The sequence below is a fragment of the Mastigoproctus giganteus genome, chromosome 7 (assembly GCF_048544385.1).
Source record: "Mastigoproctus giganteus isolate SK-2022 chromosome 7, ASM4854438v1, whole genome shotgun sequence".
In the NCBI taxonomy this organism is placed as follows: domain Eukaryota; kingdom Metazoa; phylum Arthropoda; class Arachnida; order Uropygi; family Thelyphonidae; genus Mastigoproctus; species Mastigoproctus giganteus.
This window is the reverse complement of record NC_143581.1, coordinates 219,137,345-219,159,865: the sequence shown is the minus strand read 5'-3', so window position 1 is coordinate 219,159,865 and position 22,521 is coordinate 219,137,345. Positions and strand designations below refer to the sequence as shown.

The 22,521-nt window shown below is 37.1% G+C and overlaps 1 protein-coding gene across 1 annotated transcript in view; it reads right to left on the bottom strand.

The window, feature by feature from the left end:
* LOC150083695 (tubby-related protein 4-like) overlaps positions 1-13,382 on the bottom strand; it is a 148,430-nt gene extending 135,048 nt beyond the window's left edge. The window contains exon 1 of the mRNA XM_090378571.1: positions 13,122-13,382. Coding sequence (XP_090234697.1) covers positions 13,122-13,382 — 261 coding nt within the window. The remainder of the gene's footprint in view (positions 1-13,121) is intronic.
* Positions 13,383-22,521: the final 9,139 nt, after the last annotated feature.

The following is a 22,521-nucleotide window of genomic DNA, read 5'->3' as shown; positions in this document are numbered from 1 at the left end:
GTCTACAAATTTATCCCAACAAACTATTGGATGACAAAAAATACAGGAAGAATACTCTGTAAGACTTGTATAGATGCATCGACCTCAAGTGAATCCTGACTAACACGATCAAGTCAATCCATCTTCCAGTCCTTCACATGCCATCTACAGACGCATAAATCAGGATCTTCTGTTTTAGAGGACTTTGGCTGTCTTTTAATAGATTGTTCTCATTAGATTGTAAACTGAATTTATATTGTAAACTTTATTTATTCTCCTGTGCATACATGTTCAAACCTATGTTATCTCCCTCTTCCACTGTTATCTCCTACGTTATCCCCTCTTTCACTGTTATCTCCTACGTTATCTCCTCTTCCAGTGTTATCTCCCTCTTGTAAATTTATATACTTATGCTATGTCAACTTCAAGCAAGTGCATTGTCAAACATTATCAGTCATCCCTTTATTGTATGTGTTTTTAGCTTATAATTCTATGTACACCCTTCGAGCCAACTAGCTGTACAGAGGATGAAATCAAGCTTAATAAACTCGAATAATAATAACAATGTTCTGTGTCACAAAGTATGGTCAGTACAAGGTAATTTCGGGAGAATAGATCGATATATCTGTCATTTCCAATCCGTACCTAACTGAACACTTTTGACAGCAGGAACAAAAAACACCCCAAGGGGCTCACATCTGGTGAGTATGGACTTGGCATGGGCTGGATATCATCATTCTTCTCTCTCTCTCTCTCTCTCTCTCTCTCTCTCTCTCTCTCTCTCTCTCTCTCTCTCTCTCTCTCTCTCTCTCTCTCTCTCAGGGTAACTCGGAATTTTTTTTTTAGCTGGTGCAGCATAAACCTCAGGCTTCCTTGCACTATATAGCTAGTAATAATATAATAATAAAACTTCCTAGTTCAAAACAGAACTAACCATAAGGAAAGAGCAAAGCAAATTCCATGCACACCCAAAGATTGTAAAGACCATATAATTGTCAATAATGCTCATGTTGGTCAAAATCGATATTAAAATTTCTTTTATTAATCAAATATTGTTTTTTTTTTTTTTTATTTAGTGTTTCAGAATGTTTGAAGATAGTACTGTATTCTCTTCCTCGATTGTTTCTTCTGTTATTGAAAGTTCACGATTCCTTAGCAGAGAACTTAGACTGGTAAACAAATTGTATAGGCATGATGCGGTGGCATTCAGTTGCCTTCCACGCCTGAGCCTATATAATTTGTCCTAGCATGTGTTCGCAGGTGGATCTTCTGGAAAAAAAAAAAAAAAAAAAAAAAACAAAGAATAACTGAAAGAATAAACACCTCCTTCGTCTAGTAGGATAAGTTGTTCGTTGGTTCTTGTAGGGTTTAGGCACATCAGCAACTTAGGCCATGTTGTGCCGAATATAATATAACTGTAAATTGCGTGCGTTCTGCAGTCGATTTGTTGGACGAAAGACCCGAGTTTCTGTGAGAAAAAACCACGCTACCCTCGCTTGAGACGACGAACTCAGCCACGTTGTTAAATATACTAAAAATTCCTGTAAAAATATACTAAAAATTCCCTAAATATACTAAATATACCATAAAAATTCCTGGCTTCATTGACGGGATTTCAACTCAGGTGTTTTCTACCCGATGTATGGAGAAAGATGATTATACCAGCTATGCTACTAATCTTAATGAGAAAACTTAATTTTCTCATTAAGTAATCTAGGTTTTTATGCAAGCATCACAATCGCGGTTAGAGTCTCTTAAAATAGCAGCCCAAAAGTTTGAGTTCAAGTTTCTTTGACGAATTGTAGTGTGTCGACTCAACTTTGGCCTCAATTACGCACGGTATACTGATCGGTTGACTCTGAATCAATATTTAATAAATAACAGGAAGGTGGTATTTTGGTTTATTTCTTCAGCACAGCGGCCAATTCATCAACTCGTTGCGAACTGATCCTCAACTTATTCGGCCTGAAGCCAACATTCCCGTTCATCCTAAAAGTTCAGTGGAGTTAAAGTTAGCGGACCGTGACTAGGTCACTGAAGATTTTGAATGCCCATGTCTTCAAACCAAGTCACTGCAGGGCAGGCTGTGCAGTATGACATGGTGCATTGTCATGAAGAAACAGATAAGAGTCTACCCCATACTGCTGCCACAGACTAGAAAGAAGGGAATTTTTCAGAATGTCAATATACCTCATGGCATTTGTTATTCTAGGAACGACCACCAATCTTGCAAACAATAAGAAATAACCCCACAACGGTGATGACAGCACTTCTGGCAAATTTCACAGTTCAGACGGCCCACTCTGCTAACTAACGTCCTCCGGATATCTACCAGGCCCAAACACAACAATCTGACACTCGTGTAACGTGATTTGTCACTCCATAACGCAGCTTTCCAACGTTCTAGGAACCAATTACGATAGATTACGCACCAAACAAGTCGAGTGTGCATTGCACACTGTAATATCGGTTTGTGTGCTGCAGCTCTTCCGCAAAATCATATGCTATGCATTTCCCTACCCATTGTCCTTGTCCTAGTATCAGATCCTGTGGCTTCATGAACTCTTGGTTGATCGGTGGACGTTCCATGAGAAATGCCCACCGATCTTTTTCTACCAATTTCTGTGGTCTACTTGAATGTTTCCATATGGTGATTACGTCAGCCATCGAGGGTATTGCAGTTTTGCTGCAATGTCACGAAAAGATTGATTGTTAATATGGCATCCTATGATAATTCCCGTTGGAAGTCACTAAACTGACTGCCTCAACCGATCTACTGTATTTCGTCCATCTGCTTCTTTTTGCGTGAATGCATTTGTTTTTACCCTATACCTTTTCCTGACATGGAAATGTTATAGGGATGGCGCGTATAGCTCATCTTATCTCGACGGATAACTGTATTCTTATACTGTATTGACAAAAATATCCGGACGTATAAGGGGTCATGGCGATATAAAGGATATGGTTATCGGCTGCGATAAAAATAATGCCAAAGATTATATATATTCACTTGCCAGATGTAGAAGGGATCACCATAATCATATGTTCTAAAATGGCAATTGTGGGTGTTCATAATTATTAGTAGTACTTATAATAGTTCTCAATTGTATATAATGATTGTAAATTTACAATAATTTGTAAGTGTATAAATATAAGTCTTTAGTAATAACGTTTAATGTATTTTGCAATCATTTCATTTCTATAACTTAGATATTTACTAGAAAGCAATGTTCCTTAACACTGGTGCTCAAACTCTTTATTATTATTAGCCATATGGTGAAGGAAGCCTGAAGCTTATGCTGCATCAGCCAAAAAAAAATTTTTTTCTGAATTACCCCGAGAGAGAGAGAGAGAGAGAAGGGAATCACCAAGAATTTATGCTTCAGCAGCAAAAATAATTGGACTGCTTGTCACATCTAGTGTCATTTTATTTTTGCATGCATGTGTATGAATATTTATTTATTCATTTAAAGACAGTGAAGTCAATTTATGAAATAAGGTTAACATAGATAGCTAATAAAAATTAAATATTATGTTACTCCTAGCCATGCTGCCGTACTTTAATATGGTTTCTGGTACTGTGTGCCACTTTTGCATCGCTTAGCAACGATAAAGATTATTTATTTATGACATCAATCATTTTTTTTTCATGTCGTAATAATATCTTCATTAACAGGAAGTAAAAACCTAAATAAGATCAAAGTTATAAATATTGTATTTGGCATTCGCGGTTTTGACGATCTCAGTAAAAAAGTGTTGAGCTGGTTCTCTTTCTAACGACCAATTCACCCTTTCTTCCACTGCTCTCTCTTTTGGCCATGCGTAATTAGAAATCCTCCATCAAATCAAAGTTAATAATATATATACAAAAAATATTTATAATGATTGGATTAAGTGCTGTCTACAGTCAGTTTCCATTATTTTAATTAGTTCCTTTTCCCTTAGGATGACTACCCTTGCTTCCACTCTACTGATACAAGCAAGTTCCGAACTGTTTTCTGGGTCGACCTTTTCTCCTGTTCCAGTTGATTCATAAAAAAAAGGATACACGTTGAGTGTGGTTCGCAAATTCTAGTGTCGTATTTTACTGTCACAATGTCAAGATAAGAGAATAGTGTACTCTCTTGATTCTGTAAAGACGGCTTCATCTTTTTTCTCTCTCTCTCTCACCCCCGATCATGCTCAGAAGTCACTGAAGACAAGTAGTGTAAAAAGTATCTACTAGCTTGTTACAACTTACTGTCAAAATGTTCAGGTGTATGAACCGTAAAGAAACACTGCACAATTTAAGTGCAGTATTCCTTTACAGTACTGCCAGAGCACTGTTGACTTTTCCTGCTATTTTCCATTCGTATTCCTAATGTATGAATTGAAGTATACAAATTTTTCTACATTTTTTATCGCTTCGGTCTCAAATATAATGGATTCTGTTTTATGCATTGGAATGGGCTTATTGTTTATCTTAGTCCTATTTCGATAGAGTAGTGAATTAGATCTTCAAATTTTCTTTGGGCAGTGTCAAATCTTTTATTATCAGTAATACCTCATTGAAAAAAAAAAAAAAAAAAAAAGAAAGAAAGAAACTGGCTCTTGTACTTGTGCAACGCGCCTACTATGAGAACAGGAGCGAAGTCTTTTTTTTATTTAGAGGTACAGTTGCTCTATGAGGAAAGGAACCGATAAAAACTGCTATGCTTCGCATATAAATGAGAATTTATTATAAAATTAAAAATGAAATTTTAAGTTTGCTTGCGTGTTCTTAAATTGTGTTTAAAATTATTCCTTAAGACTAGCACCCACAGACATAGGAATTTCGGAATGTCTCATCTTTTTTTTTTTTTTTTTGTTAGCTGTTGGCGCATCAGCTTCTGTGGCCATAATGCACCTCCCAAAGTTTTCGCATTTTACTGTGATTCAAGCCCGAGGCGGGATTCGAACCCGCGACCTTTCCGGTTGCCAGGCAGGCACTTTACCTACCTGGCTAGCCCAGTCGGCGAATGCCTCATCATCCAGCATCAAGTGTCCCTTGCCAATTCACGTGCGCATGGGAAACTTCAGAGCCATTGCTATTCTGGAGTTTTAAAAATAAAATTCAGCCCTCTAATATAAAAGGGGAGAAACTCATCTTGGAATACAATTGTTATTGACAATGTCAATAACAATTGATTACTCCAAGCTCAGACAATGACGCAGTCATTACACTTAGACATTTATGAGCTGCAGAGGGTTTGATAAAACCCGTTGAAAGAAATTCTAGATTCGGCGAAACTCTTGATCAAATTTTGGATTCACATTTTTGTTAAGAGGAGAATTATTCTTTTTTCTTTTTTTTTACAAAATTAGCGAACCTGTTGATCAAAAAATAGTAGCTTACTACTGACTTAAGAATAAAACTTCAGTGTTGAAGATACAGAAATTCTGATAAGAAGCTTCGATTGCATTAACTATTTTATTAAGAGGTCCACAGTGTTTAAGAACATCAGAAAAGTTTTTGATAAAGCCCAAAGCTTTTGTAAAATCGATAAAATTTAGGAGAAGTGATAAATTCTTATCAGGTAATCTTATGCAACAGATTAATTTTATCCTGCTTCTTTTTCCTAACTTGATCCTTAGATTAGAATAACACGTGGCACAATCTGTTAATAATTGTAGTGTAAATTTTTAAGGTGTCTGAAACAAGATCATTCCTCTATGATTCATAATTTGCCTCGTTGTTCCCCCGAATGAGGATAAGTACACTTTTTCATGGCTCTCTGATTTTTCCCTAACAAAGCACAATGGTAGTGAATTACCAATCATGAAAAGTTTCTCTTCCGAGAGCGGACACCCCATCTTAAAAATAGCTTCGTTATATACTCGTATAAACCATGTATTCTAGGGGTTTCCTAGTTTTGATTGCTTATTGCATTTCTAAACTCACTTAAAACGAAAAGTTTCAAATTTATCGGAAAATTCTTTAAGGCAGGTCGAATCTGCATGCTAATAAATTGTTCATCTTTATGATGAACCCAAGCAAACCTTTAAAATATTCTTAGCATTCTGTTAAAAGTTTAATAATAATATTATTATTATTGCTCTTATATTATTTCTTCCTGATTGGGGGTTCCACCTCGCGACGGGTTTTGCTACCAAATGCACAGAGCGGTTGTTGTTATGTCTGATATTACTGTTGGTCGAGGAAATCTGACTATCTTACAGGTATATTATTGTTATATTTCACTACCATCTCTTTTCCTAATTCTATTACTGTTTTGTGTTCTATTTTTTTGGGGGACAGTTAAAACCAATTTGTATACAATTTAAAGTTTTCATTGAAATTTCCCTCTTCAAGTTCACTGAATTAATATATGCTTTTTTGTTGCTTTTAACGGAGATGTACAGAATATTTTCTTGTAGCTGTTGGACTTGTTCTGTAGAAAAATATCATAGTGAATTTCCTTTTTCTTCACCATGCCGTTAAAACCTTCTTGGGTCTTGCATTTCACCATAACTTCACTATGCAGTTAAGACCTTGGGGCTTGCATTTAAAGTTTTTGCATTGAACAAAATACACCGTTCGCGATATTATCATATACGTAATTTTGGAGGCTATTATTCGATATCGTTTCTTCAATTCTTCCTCCAAGTTTATTTTTAAATTCCTGAGACACTAGGATCCTGTGCCAACTACTGTATATTATTTTTTCGATCTTAGAGTTAACTGGATCATACTAAGAATCCGGTTGTCAGACTTCATTTCGATGACATTATTTGCTGTGCATTTGATTAACTGAATCTATGTACCAGAAACGAGGATATTGTCAGTTTCGCTTCCCAGACCATTGGGAAGCGAAATCGACAATAATCGCATCCACATTGTCCAAAACATGGACAGTTCCCAGGTCCATATTTTGTTAGCTCGATGTGGGAATCTTAATTGGGCCTCAACTAGGGCATGCATAAGCACAATACAGTTTTTCGACGATTCTTCAAAATTACTTTGCGACACACAAAAGAATCGCAACGGCAATGAAAATAGGTTGGCCTCTTTCAAGTGCCTTAAATTCTGCTCAATCTAAATCGAACGTTCCTTAATTGGTAAATCAAATCTCTTGAAAATTAAATGCTTTTCAAAATAAAACATTTTTAATTATTTTGTTATAATATTAGCTCTTCTACCGGCTGCGTCAGCAGTCTGCTGTATACCATTTATCTGTGTTGCAGTATGCTAACGACTTTTCATTCTAAAATTTATCTAAAATAAAATAATATCAAACAAATTAAACAGATTGATTTGTTTTTGTAATGCGATTTTGATATGGCTTCTGCGTTGAACTGACACACGGACCCCTGTGCCAAAAACTTCCACATCAACAAAACATCCTAATTCTACATTATTACTATTATTAGTAGTAGTACTAACAAACATATACAGAATCAGCCACAAAAAAAAAAAAAAAAAAATTAACCCACCTATTCTGTCCATCCCCTCTAATAACATGTCTATTTAACCCCAGGGACTCACATCTGGTGAGTATGGGCTTAGCACACTCAGGGTCCTGAGCTGGATATCATCATTCTTCTCTTTCTTGGTGATTTCCTTCTACTTCTCTCTCTCTCTCTCTCTCTCTCTCTCTCTCTCTCTCTCTCTCTCTCTCAGGGTAACAGAAAAAAAATTTGGCTGGTGCAGCATAAGCCTCAGGCTTCCTTGCACCGTATGGCTAATAATAATAATAATTCCTTCAATTTAGTGTATTATAAAATAATATAGCTATGCAATAATAATTTATTTAAATCGAATATAAATCTAATTAGATTTATATTTACGTTCATGGTTTATATAAAACTTTCTTCCCCACCAAAGTTTAGGGTTCATACCCTGTGTAAATAACCACCATACGCCAAATAAATACGTAAATTAATTAATAATATTCTCGGAAATAATTTTTCTGAAACTGCCACATGGGGTCAGTAAAGTTTACAAGTTGCAATTTGTGCCATTTTAATTAAGTTGTGTTTTTGTGCATTCATTTTGTCTCAATTTATAATAAATATTTAAATGGTTATTCAAGTAGCTAATTTAAGTATGATGTCAATGACGGATTTATAGCATCACATTTTCAACCAGATGTAATTGAGGTAGGTGCACAATTATTCGTTCTTTAAATAATTTAAGTAATTTGCTTGTTCAACGAATTTAGGGCAAAATGGCTTCATGCGACTGGCGCTATGCAGATTCACATAAAGCTCAGAAATTTATGATATAAAAATAATCATTGAATAAAATGACCAAAATTAAATTAGACAAAAATCTAATACTGTACTTGGATGACCAGTGATAACTATTATATTTATTTATTTATGTATTTTTTTAAATTTCTTTATTGAAAAAAAGTCTATACGACATTAAAATCACTGTACCAAGACGTTATCCAGCTGCTCTGATAAAATGATTCGAGAACAAATATTTGTTTTTGCAATTAATAATAAAAATAATTAGTTCTTGCAATTGAGCTGCTAAAAGCGGTTTTTTAATGGCCGGAAAGAACAGCAAAGTACTAACCGTGAACAGGAGCTCGGATACATTCATATTAATCTTTTGATAAAACCCAAATCATCAAAATCAATACTAAAGCCCTGTAATAGCCCAGGGTTGTAAAACTAATTAATGCTTGTCCACGACAATTAATGTCATATATTCTATTGCTGGAATATTGAAATTTAACATTCTGTTTTTGAATATTGCAAATCGACATAATATTCAATATTACTATTTACTGTGAAAGAATTTTGTAACAGCCAGTCCTGGATTATCAAAAAAAATAAAAACTGCATAAAAATTAATAATTAGTAATAAATAAATAAAAATAACTTTTGTCTGTGGCACTTAGTTTTTAAACATTATAATATACGTCATTTCAGACGTATATTACATAATAAATGGACTTCAAAGAACATCCCCGTAGGATCCCACTGTATATAGGTGCAGTGCTATATAATACTCTTGTACCACGTGATGATGCATTAGGAATTTTATTATTAAGAATATCATTATATTATATTAAGATATAATAATATAATAAATTATAAACATTATTATGTGGTATAAAAGTTATTTTATTATTATTGATTGTTTTTAAAAAAGGCGAAATAAATTAACACAGATTTGCTAATATTAGCTATCACAAAATTACTAACTTCAAAAGTAGCAATATAATCTATCAAATGTATTCGGATGCCCATTTTAGTGTAGTGAATGGAGAAAATGAGATGCGTGAAAGCAGGAACAAAGTGTGCAAGCAACCAGATTCAAAAACAAGCAGAATGAATTGCGTTGAGCAGTTTACAAAATTTCAAATGGTTTTTTTAAATGTCGGGTGCCATATCGGCAATTTGTCACTACCTGTGGCAGTCACTTTTTTTTTTTTTTTGATTTGGTAGTTGTTGGCGCATCGGCTTCTGTGGCCATATTGCACCTCCCAAGGTTTTTGCAGTACTTTGATCCAAGCCCGAGGCGGGAATCGAACCCGCGACCTTTGGCAGTCACAGGTTTGAATATCGCAAAGTCAACTGTGGTTTATGTAGGTGTGCGCAAACAGTCATATAAAAGGGGGGGGGGGAAATAAAATAAATTTAAAATTTTATTTTATTTTTTTATACGAATAGGAATTACAGATTCCTGAATAAAGTGGCGAAAGCGAACCTAATGAGAGATAGACCCTTGGAAAACGTTACATTGGAGTTACAGGAGTGTATGTGAATATCCACAGTCTTCAGGAAAGCATGGAAGGAGTCCGTAGCAGAACTGCTGCTCACAAGTTCTACATCACCATAACGAACGCCTGTGGAACTGCATTGGAGCGTTACACAATTTTCAGATTAACCGATCGGGCAGTGGTGTGGAGAATGCCTGGGAACATCATATACTGTAGAACTGGGAACATCATATACATATTCCGCTCACCATGAAGTTCGGTCATGGAGCTGCTGTCTTGTCTTTCGGACATGGATCGTCAATTGTAGTACCAAAACACGATGAATACTGAGTCATACGTCGACATCTTGGCCAAGTCCTACGCTCTGGAAGTTCTTTAGAAATGAAACCCCACCATGTTCCACCATGATATTTCATCCCATATAGCGAACGTCAGAAACGTGGTGTGAGAAAAACGAGGTCCAACAACTCACCTGGTCAGCCCAGATCTGAATCCCATCGAACACATCCCAAAAATGTTCGATGGGATTCAGATCTTTTACAAATGTGATTGTGTCCAAATACTTTTGGCAGCGTAGTGTATATGTGTTTATAAGTGTGTGTGGAATTAAACAGTGACAAATGAGAAGGAATGGCCTGGCTTATACGCAAATGAGTCTTGGGTGGAAGAATTATATAGCTACTTCTCATTTCTCACTATCTAATTCTGTAGGTACTGACTTACCAGTTTATTTGAAAACAGTTCTCCGATTTCGTTGTAGACAAATGACATAGCCATGACATGAGGGGTTACGTGGTAAGACAGACCTATATAAGAGCTGCACTACCCAGGTGGTGTCCTTAAAGGATGTGACATAATAAAGGCAGGTGACATAAGAGATGCATGATCATAGGTGTTTAAGCAGAGGGATTATCATTATGGGCAGTGGCGAAATTCGTCCATGTATCGACACACAGTGCTTGGGATCTTCGATCAGTGGCTGCTATGAGACAAAACCAGCAACAAGAGCAGTCAGTCTTAATACGCTTCCTTGGAGGTATCACATAATCTCTAGGAACCTTCTTACCCTCTCTCAGCTTCTATCCGGAAAACTGAGCTCACCTGATATATGGGATATCATCGCCAGACCGTCAGACAGGAGAAGATGCCAATCCAACACATCCTCATACAGATCGAAGCTGCGTAGCATGTCCTCCCTGGACAACATGTTTCCACATAACTCCTTCCAAATATTGAATAGATTAGCCATAGACGCTGAGAAGCTCTGCAAGGGCAGAATCTACAGATCTTCCATTCTTGCAGACATGTATGCCCTCGTCATGATCTAGGTGGACTCTCTGAGATGCCGCGCTATCCACGCTCTGTTATATCTGAATGTACTTTTATATGTTGTATCTTTATGTTGATGTATCTTCTTCAGAGGCTGTTTAAGGCCGTGTATTGTATCTGGGCTCTGTACACAATGAATTTGTCTCTCATTTATATTTAATCTCTGTATGTAACTCGTGTCCTCTAGCTGCATAGCTGTAAAGGGACATTTCTTCGGAAATAAATTGATATTAATAATAATAATAATAACTTTGGCTGGTGGCAAATATTCCACGATCGAAACTGTATATCTGGCCACCACGTAAGCAAAAATCAGAAGATAACATTGCACGCAGTCACGAAAACCTTCAACAGGAATTCCAGAAACCCAATGCTGCCAATGCAATGGGCAGGAATTTCAGAGTGTCTGCGCAGTTATGTGGTAGTCGTCAATCCATGTGTAATTGAAGCATATCAATCCATTTTCAGTAGTGTTGGGTACACTGGAAACGTCATACGAATCAGGATTCACAGTGTAGCATGGATGGACACCAGATGTGGAGGAAGCTGCACGACGTAATGGCTATCACGAGGATGAATCCAAGCTTCTTGTTTTTGGAGAGAGGGTAATAGCACAGAAAAACAAGGGGAATCTAGTCTTGGTTGGTAGTAACATGAAAATTGTTCTGTTTACAGATAATACTAAAGCATATAACATGTAAGAACATGCTTTTAGAATAGCCTTAGAGGATGAATAATTACTGCAGTTCCCTGCCTCTGGGATCCCACATGTTCTCTGTAACATCTACCATGGGGGCAGCAGTCTACAAACGAATAACATCGAAAAGGTTATCTTTTTCAAATAATTATTTTGAAGAAGAAACAGAAGGGCCGAAGAATACAATAGCATTTCATTTTGAAGAAATAAAAAATTCTTAACCCTTAGAATGAGACTTCCGTTAACCCTACTTGTACTATGAAAAACAATATTTAAATTAAAAGAATGTATTACTTAAAAACGTTTTTGATAAGAAATGGTGAATAAATGAAAAGCCAATTCTTTTTGTATCCGCTTATTTCTTCTTTTGCATGATAGGTATTATTTTGCAAATACTGTATACTCTCAAACCAGTGATTACTGTTTTTGTATTTTAACATGTAGAATAGAGGGAGAAATATTACATTACAATTTATTTTTTTATATAAACTTTATTTGAAACAAAAATAAATTTTGTTGAAATATATTATATGTATGTATTAGTAAATTAATAAGAGGAGTTTACCTCAATATAGTACGTGGAACACTTCCGTACTAATAATTTACTAATATTATTATCAACGTAGAACATATTGAGTATTACAGCTCTGATTCATACTATATATGTATGTATGTAATATAATATATGTTAAAATGTTAAGCTTACGTAAGACCAACTCGTTTATAATAGGTTGTTATTTAAAATAGGTACTATGGATAACAATAAATAAAAGAAAAAATTTCATTACTCTATATTAAAAAGAATAAATTCATTACGTCAGGTTAGATTGAAAAATATATTTAAGATTGGACAATATCGTTGTATTTTCGGTTCAAATTTCAGCTGACAAGTCAGAATTTAAAAAAAAAATAAATAAATAATAATAAATAAAAGAAAAGAAAAAAAAAGTCAGTATTGTCCAAGTATTCTATGTTAATCTTTTTTCCTTTACTTGTGTTTTTTTTTTTTCAAAAGGTATTAGATTTAATTTTTTTATAAGCATTACATAAACAGAAAGACTTAAAAGCAACTAATCCCTGTTGAATATACAAATTGCTTGTGTTTTAAATTTTTTGGAAATATCCAAAAGACACCTGTCAGAATCTTTTGGCCATTTGTAATAATACCAGGTCTTTTCACATGAATTTAAAATAAACGGGGGGTGTATTAAAAACGTCCATCGAGTTCTTTTGTTAATCGCTTCTTTTTATTATTATTATTTTTTTCATTATACATTTATTAAATTATTCAAACCGGTTGTCGTTAAGCCTAATACAAGTATGTATTCGACAAGTCACTTTTAAATAAATAATTATCAATTCTGTTTTTCTGATATAAATTGTTTTACTATAAATGAAGAAGAAACTATAGTAACACTTACTTTGGATCGATGCCCCCTCAAATTATAATTTGCTCTCAAAGGCAGGTCTGCTGTTCTTCGGCAGTGGCAAGTTGTAAAAGTCACCCCAACAATACCTCGGACATTTCCAGTTGCTAACCATCCATCTTGATAATAATTGACTCGATTGAGTTTCCAACCATCTTCATCTGGTAATTCTTCTGGCACCTTTCCCATCCATGTCAATGACAATACTGTACAATCGGTCCTCGTGGAAGATGTTCTTTCAAAATGCAGATGCATACCCTTATTTTAATAAATGGACACGTGAACAAGGTACCAAAAAACCATTATTATTATTTTTTTTGTTTTGTTTAACGATTAGTCTAAAAAAACTAAACACCTTTGAGTTATTTGAAATCACATTTTTAACAATAAAGCGTATTCCTTTCAATATCACAGCGGAAGGAATATCTCCGTGGTTAATGTAGCCAGTGATTTGCCCATTCTATACAAGCGCGAGTACTTATAGGAATCTTTTTAACAGTTGCACTCTTCCATGTCGACCGAAGACACCGACAAGGTGCCGGTATCGGCAGCTGCGAGCGGTTGAAAGACACCGGTCGCACCCACTTAGACATTACCGTTAGGTGACAGATTGTAGCCATTGTTTTCGCAGTTGGCGGACGCTGATTATACGCATGCATTACTGCAAACTGCTATTCAGTCGTAGCATCGCAAGCTATCAAACGACAACCTAGTTATCCTTAGCTTAACATATCTAGGATAAACCCCCTCACTGCAGAACATAATCAGCTGCATCAAGCCACTCACACGAAATCGCCACGGCCCTTACCGTTACAGCTCTACGCACGCGCCGATGTCCATATCTCCCAGATAATGCGCTAAGTATATGATCGATTCAGTAGACTGGAAAGAAAATACGAGGCAAGTTTGCGATGGCTGAGTGTTAATTCCAAGAAATTTTAAATATACTGTACACGTTTTTACAACAGTATGATATAATTAACAAAACAAAGAAATTAACGGTTATATTCGTTTTTTTTTTTTTTTTTTGGATTATTCTTTTTTAGAGGAGAAAATTGTTTATAGGCCTGGACGGTCAGTAACCCCATATCTGCTTTCTGTCGTGCACTTGTCAGAAATGTGATGACTTTCAAAGTGCGCAGCCCACTTTTGCATTATGCAAATCTTGCTGAATGTGGTGTGATTTCCTCTTTTACATCCCATGCTGTACACGAATGTGACACGACGAAAGGGCAATGTTTGTGACTGACTATTTGTCATTTTTAGCACAAATAAGCAGGCGTAAGCAAAAATCTCGCTTTCAAAAAAAAAAAAAAAAAAAGCAGACGATATACATTTCTACAAGCAGTAGATTTATTTCCTTACATGGTAAAAGAACATGACCGAAATGGTAGCAGACGCCAAATATTTTCATTAATGTCACGTTATATAAACCGTCTGATGTGTGTGTGTAAAGGGGGGTAGATTTAAAGTATTAATCATTATAAATAATCACTAGCGTGACAAGAATGTGTTTGACTTTTGCCATACAAGTGTACTAACGACCTTTAATGAATAAACCAAAATGTCGATCGTTACTTAGCTCAATTAATTGAGTGAAGGGATCCTTTTTACGTAATTTTAGGTATGTAAGTTAAGTACAGAGTTTGCCTCTCTCTCTCTCTCTCTTCCTCTTCTTAAGGCAAATAAATAAGAAGAAAAGAGGAAAGCAAATTGAGTATTCATTCATAAAGTGATTTCATTTACTTTAGCTTTGTATGCGGTGGAAAAATGCAGAAATGGAAAGGTATACACAAATATGCACCGCCCTGGGTAATTTAAATCAGCAAAATACATTCTTAACGAGTTTCTAAATCTGATATTCTGGTTAAGTAATTGTAAAAGCTAGAAGCCAATTTCTTAGGGGAAGTAGAATTTTAAAATTTTGTTTAATATAACTAAATATCTCGTATGAGTTTTGTGTAATTTTGAACATATAACCGCTTCACTAATTTCCATTGAAGAAGTGTTATATACACCGGTGTGCAAAATGAAGGTAGCACACCGTTTTTAATCAAGGTTTTAATTGTACTTGCAAATTTCAAGGCGAAAATTCATGAAATTTATATTATTTCCATGATATTAGTACTGACATTATGCAATTGTAGCCATTATTGAGCCAAAAATAAAATAAAATTACCTACGTCTCTCCCTCCTCACGTAGGTTCCTCTCCAGTGATATTTGAATTTCTCCCAAGCTACCCACGAAGGTAACTTATTCGAAAAATTAACACCTCTCTGTCTAAAAGGAAATTTCCTACAATCCAGTTTAAATCTTTCCCCGTAATTTGAATTTATGGACCTAGTTTTGGAATCTTTTATAATAGTGAAAATTTCGCCTTCATTCGTTATACTATAACAGCCTTGTAGACCTCAGTCAGGTACCCCGCTAAGGCACATAGTTATCAAGCTCTCCACGTATTCGAAGTCTTTCCCTATATGGACGTTCTTTTTCCGATCTCGTCAATTGCATTGCTCAGTTCTGGATCTCTCTAAGAAGTCTGATGTCTTTTTTTTTTTTCGATTAGTTACTGTTTTCTAAGTGTGATCTCAAAATTGTCTTATACATTTCTGGATCGGATTCAGACTGTTCAAGTATAATTAGACTCTAGAAAGGGGGATCGACCCCTATTGCAACCGCCACCGATGCAGTTGGATTATAACTTCCCTATTTCTTGCCCTCCTGGGTAGCACAGTTGATATAATTACTGTCCTCCCCACACCAGGTGGAAAAGACCTGAGTTCGAATCCCGTCAATGACACAATTAATTTTTAGGGGTGTGTTTCACATCGTGGCTGAGTTAGTCGGTCTCAGATAAGGGTAGCACGATTTTTATTTCCGGAAACAGGGGTTTTTCGTCCAGCCAACGCAAAATCGGTCATATAACACACAATTTACTGGCATATTATTATTTCTACCAATTCTTAGTTCTACAAGCATGATAAATCATCGACAAGACAGATCCTCCTTGACGCTTCTGTACACTGCTTGAAGAACTTGTCTGCCTGTATCTCAATCCCCAAATCCCTTTCTTCTCGCATTTTTAATTCGACTGTTTCAAGTGAATAAGTTATTTTGGGATTATTATCTCCCACTGTAACAAAAATTAAAACATTGCGAGTATTACTGCATGACATGCATGCATGCACGTTCATTATAATTTTGGTAGGCTTTATGAATTATTTGGGTTTTTAATGACTATGAACTCCAAATACAAAACGTATTGGGACCTATTGTATTCTGGTACTGTGTGTAGGTTGAAGGTTGCGGAGACAGAATATACTTATTCACTTCGCACTTCAATTTCTGTACACTGTACTTTTCAGGCAGTACATACGAAGGAAAGTTGTTTCAGCGAGAAGAAGTAGAAGGGATAAACGAAGAGAAAAGGATTCGCTGGTTAGTTTTGAGTTGAATTACGAATGGATATTAACTAGTAGAGATGTGTGTTCATACTGGTTTGGAAGAAAGAAATGAAATTATAGGTGCCAATTCAAAAGGACATTCTCAGTGGAACTGCTGAAAAGGCATGTAGCAGAAACAGAACGTTTGTGTGACAGGGAATGGAATGAGTTTGTAAGTTAAGAAACATTAAATAACCTGACTGCTCTTATTTGAACGGAGTCTAGGAGTTTCGGAACTTTTTTTTTTTTTTCGTTGCAGCAAAAGCAATATTTGTAATACGCTCATCCCAAGGAAGATTAGAAGACAGGGTTATCTCGAATAAAGATGTGTGATCTTCTATAGAAAGAGTATTGTTGAAGATGAGCATGAGAGCAGCGGATTGTTTTTGCAAGGAATAAGACCTGGCCGGATTTTAGAAGAATTGAAGTTCTTTCCTTCTACCGGCTAGAAGTATTTAAAGCATTAAAAGCATCGGCATTTAAAGAACTGGTGGTCGATATTCGAGACGTTGTAGCTGTTTGTGCAGAGCAGGGATTTGCCGAAAGGCTGAATGCAGTCTGCTGTCATCAGCAAAACTGTGGATAAGATTTCCAGTCAGTGGAAAATGATTATTAATATACAGTGGAAAGGATGAGAGAAAGAACTAAACAGTGGGCAACACCAGCGTTAGTTTTAAGTATTGAAAAGAAAGCGGCATCTACCCGCAGTGAGTTTCCAGAGATTAAATCGACTAGAGGATTACAGGAAACAGATGGCAGACCGTGAGATGGGAGCATGCTTAGAAAACCTCTATGCTAAAAACAATCAAGAACCTTAGAAATGTCGGGACCAACTTGTTGAGTTTCATTGAACTCAGAATTCTTTGTTTAAAAATAAGTAATGCAAGCTAAGATAACACCAGTGTATCGACACTGACGGAATTCTCATTGGGGATCGCTAATCGTAGCCGAGTGGTCACGAGCGGGAGTGCAGTTGCACACGCTCTTTGAGTAGACTTGGGTTCAAGACCCTGACTGCTAAATACGGTCGATCTGCCAACCCGCACTGAACTAGCATAACAGATTATGGTCCATTTCCCTCAACATGAATTGCTGAGGAGGCTTCCATCCTGCAGTGGATTGATGATGGCTGCAGTTTATTTATTTAATCAGATGATGGTGGTTGATGGATTTCTCCATTACTTTAGCAGAAGTTGATGTGAGTACAATAGAAAGATAATTGGAAGAGAGAGATTTGAAGAATTAACTATGAAGAATAGGTTCTGAGAATAAATGAAGAAATGCCGAGAGAGGAGAGGCTTCTTGGCATCAAGCTTGTACAGGACTTTTCTAATCGCGTTTTGTCAGAAAACCAAGCGAGATATTGAAAGGAATGTTTTTGTTAAGATAGGAGGAGATTTATCAAGATCACCGATGGTAGAGATAGAGGAAACATAAGGCGATAATAAGTCAGGTTTGACTTTAGATGACGATGCTGTAGAACCAATAGAGAAGTGAGGGTGTCGATGGACTATTTTCAGCCAGTAGTTTTGAAAAAATACAAGAACGGTTGGATTACCATTTGGACAAATAGCAGGTTTCCTACTTTTAGTCGTTTCAAAAGCGAACTTGGATTTGTCCAAATGGTAATCCAACCGTTCTTGTATTTTTTCAAAACTATTGGCTGCGCTTTAATGTTGGCAGAAGATGGAGCTAAAGATTTGGATACAGGCATTAGTTGAAAAGGATACTAGCTGAAGTCCAAGAACTTCAACAATCTAGCATACAATTTATTGGAAAACCAAAGTTTAGATGAAGGAGTAGAGTTTATAGTTTAGGATGGAATGACGAATAAAGGATTTCATCCCTACAAGAATAATTTCACGGACACAATCTGAACAGATATTAGGATCAAAAGATCATCGCATTTCGCATTACTGTAATGATATACGACATGAGGCTAAGAATTGCTTGGAATGGAGAAGCTCCATTGGAACAAACCGTCACTAAGTTGCATATGAGGTATATAGAGGACAATTAACATTGTATTTTGAAGGGTTTATGAACTTTTTACGCACTATGGCCGAGGTAATCGGCCTCAAACGAGGGCAGCAAAGTTTTTTAATCCCGGAAGCTTCAGTTTTTGTCTAAGCAAGCAGACAAACCGACCAGAGAATTCACAATTAATAAGCAAAATACATTTAGGTATATGAGCTACTGCTCGTAACTTGAATATGTTTGTTTGTATCTCTGGAAGGATTGTCGGTGAGGAAAAGATCCAACTGGTTAGGGCTGTTAGGTGTTCTATTTACATGAGGTCCTTATTACTAACGAAAAACCTAGCATCTCTGCCAGCTGGGTGCGTATACAACTAGACAGTTGAAGACAACTGGAAATCACCAAGGAAAATTACTTCACTGTTAGGAAAGTTAGATTGGGGAAAGTTGAGTTTCAAATAAAAATCAGTGTTCTGAGTGATTTGTAGAGTTGGGCGAACGGGGTAAATAGATATAGGCCAAGGGAGACCAAGAAGTAAAGATTCCTGAATTTTCCTCAGACTTCCTAATCTGGGAAGTCTGAGGAAAAGAATATCAAAGAATAAGCTATACCCAGCTTCCTAGTATGACGTGGCCCTGGCACTGTACTTTTCATTCACACTACTCCAGTCACAACTGGTAGAACAGAAGCAGTAAGATTATACAATAGCTAATCCAGATGCCTTTTAGAGAGTTACCAATGGGTTCGATGCAGTAGACCATGTAGGAGGCCAGTCTACAAAAACAGTTTAAAGCTGTACCTTCGAAATGTAAGAAATACTGGATCTCGCCATGAAGCTCGTGATTATCTCAAATGACGCAGTACATTACAAAAGAAATGCGGAAACGCCAAAACTTTGTTCAGAAGACCATGCGTGGTTTTTTCGCTTCTTCATTAAGCAAAGCGATGATATTGCACCTGACGAATATAATCATCTACCACATGATTTTGCCAGGTGTCACAGAAGGGCAGCCATTCTTCAGTGTGTGGTGTGGATACTAGGCGCCTCCGTAGCCAGGTGGGAAGGAGCAGCAGTGCGTAGCACACTCTTCTTGATTAGACCATGGTTCGAGCCCGTCACCACCAAATACGGAGGATGCGGAAAGGTCAGGGAATGACCACCGCACATCCCGGAGCAATATGGCCTTAGTTGCTAATGCTCCTAAAAAAATAACCAAATAACAATAAATAACAGTGTGGATACTACACCTCTACCCCATAGCAGTTTTAGGCCTGGCAAAAAAAAAGCCTATTAAAGTTCCTCGCGTCATCGACGGGATTCGAACCCGGCCTTTTCCATCCGGTGTGGGGAGGACGGTGACGCTTCCACTGTGCTACACGCGCAGACTCGAGCAGATAATTGCAGAAGTGGGCATGCAAGATGACACATTCAACAGAATTACCTCAACAGTTCAACAGATTTCATCACCTCAATAGTTCAACAGAATTGATCACCTCAACAAATGCTAGACGCCGATTAACATGGTGTAAGGAGTGCGAATCCTGGACTGTAGAGCAGGGGAAAACAGTCCTATGGACAGACGAGTCGAGGTTAGCACTCTACCATTCTTATGGCCGTTCCTGGGTGTGGCGAATGCCAGGGGAACAGTTCCTTCCTTCCTGCTTGTATCCTACTAACAATGAAGTTTGGTGGAGGCAGTGTCATGGTAACGGGGTGCTTTTCATGGTTTGGCTTGGGCCCATTAGTCGTTATGGATAAAACCATGAATGCTGTGCAATACCAGGACTACCTGGACAATTATGCAATTCCAACATTATGGCAATACTTCGGGGAAGGATCATGTATCAGCGGGACAGTGCGCCATGGCATACTGCTCGGGTCGTAACAGAGTGGTTTGAGAACATGGGTGTGGAAAAGTTGGATTGGCCAGCTCAGAGTCTTGATCTGAACCCTATCGGGCATCTTTAGGACGTATTGAATCTTCGGGTACGTGCACGTCGAGATCGCCCAAAGAACAAGGCGGAACCGGTGGCTGCGTTAGAGGCCGAGTGGAGGAACATATCACCTGACATTTATAAAAAGCTGGTTGAGAGTATGCCGCGAAGATTGAAGGCATCATAAAAGCAAAAGGTTTCAGCACAAAATATTAAATGACACAATAAAAGCTCTTTTTTTGTCTAAAGGTCGGTGTCTGGATATTAATGGTAGGGCAGTGTACGTTGGTTCTTGGGGGGGGGGGGAGGCGACCCTAATATCACAGTTTGTTTTGTTTTTGTTTTTTTTAACCACTTTGCAAATGGTCTTCGTGGGTAACAACAGCTGGTCACCGTCCTCCAAACACCGGGTGGAAAAGACTGAGTTCGAATCATGCAAATGACGCAAGGAATTTTTATGGATTTTTTCACAACGTGGCTGAGTTAGTCGGTCTCAGGCAAGGGTAGCATGATTTTTTTCTCCCGAAAATGCGGGTTTTCCTTCCAGAAAATCGACCTCAGAACACACACAGCTTACAGACGTATTATATGTACTGTGCGATATAGCCTAAGTTACTGATGTATCTTAAACCCAATAACAACAACTTTGGAAACTATCTGCCTCCATTTGTCCTGAGTCCACTCTTTTCGCTCTTAAATTATCTCACCCTTTTCTGCCATTTATCTACCGAGATAATGCACTTGAAATAAATAAATAGTTAAAGCATTTAGGAAAAATTTTTGTCTTGATGAAAACTGTGTCTAGAAAAAAATTGTTTTGATTAAAAGTTTGATCATGATATAACACTGTTATACATAGTACGAGCATATTTTTAGAATAGTACCTTGTGAAACAAAATTTGCGCTGTGACATTATAATACCGATTCTTCCATTTAATTAAGAAACGCTGAGTGATTTTGAAATCGTTAAATAGCTAAAAATAAACCTTGAATAGAATAAAGCTGTATCGAAGTTGTTTCCAGGCCACAGTGTGCCTTAAAATAGTTCATGTAAGCACAACGGTACGCCTGAAAATGAATTATCTCTGACAAATACTTATAACTATTATAAATGCGCAAATTAACTATACCACTGTGCTGAAAATAGTTTTGGGCTCAACAAAGGCCTGAGATTAAATTCAATATGTCGAAATTTGTTCTTTATAAAAATACTTTCAAAGTATGGATTACAACAACACATCGACGGTATCCATGTATTACATTTAGTTCGATTTAGTGGGCAGACCTCACCTGCGAATGACATGTACTGCTGGTAAGTTGCTGGTTTCTCAGAGTATAGGAGGTGCTGCAGTCACGCGACTGGACGGAAAGTTGCTTAGTCGCACTGGCGTATCCAGGTGTCATCATGGGGGGGATGGCGACCAGATGCAGGTATCATCATAAGGGGGGGGATGGCGACCAGATGCAGGTATCATAAGGGGGGGATGGCGACCAGATGCAGGTATCATCATAAGGGGGGATAGCGACCAGATGCAGGTATCATCGTAAGAGGGGGGGAGCTTAGTCGTGCAATATACAAAAAAAAAAAAACGTATTCAGAATTTTGACAAAATATAAAAATTAAACTAGTTGTTTCTTCAAAGAATTGGCTGCAATGCAAATAAGGAGGTAGAATTTATTTAGGATGCCACAATAGGCATCTTCATTTGTGGTTTCATCGATGACAAACAGCATACCAACTCGAAACTAGGTAAAACAGACCAATATTATCCCACCACCACAACCGAACTTCATTCCTGGTGCAATGCAATCATATGCCACACCCAGATGCGTCCAACTGATGCCTGGACTGTGTAGCTTGATTCGTCACATTCTGCCACTGCAGATCTCGTGTGCCCCTAGTAACAGATTCTGTTAGTGTTTATCTGATGGTTGTTGGTCCTTCACTTATCCTACTTCTGACATCTGTCTCTCTAGGCCGCCGTAGCCGATTGGTCAAACGCGAGGGTACGTAAGTACACGTGCTTTGAGTGACCGG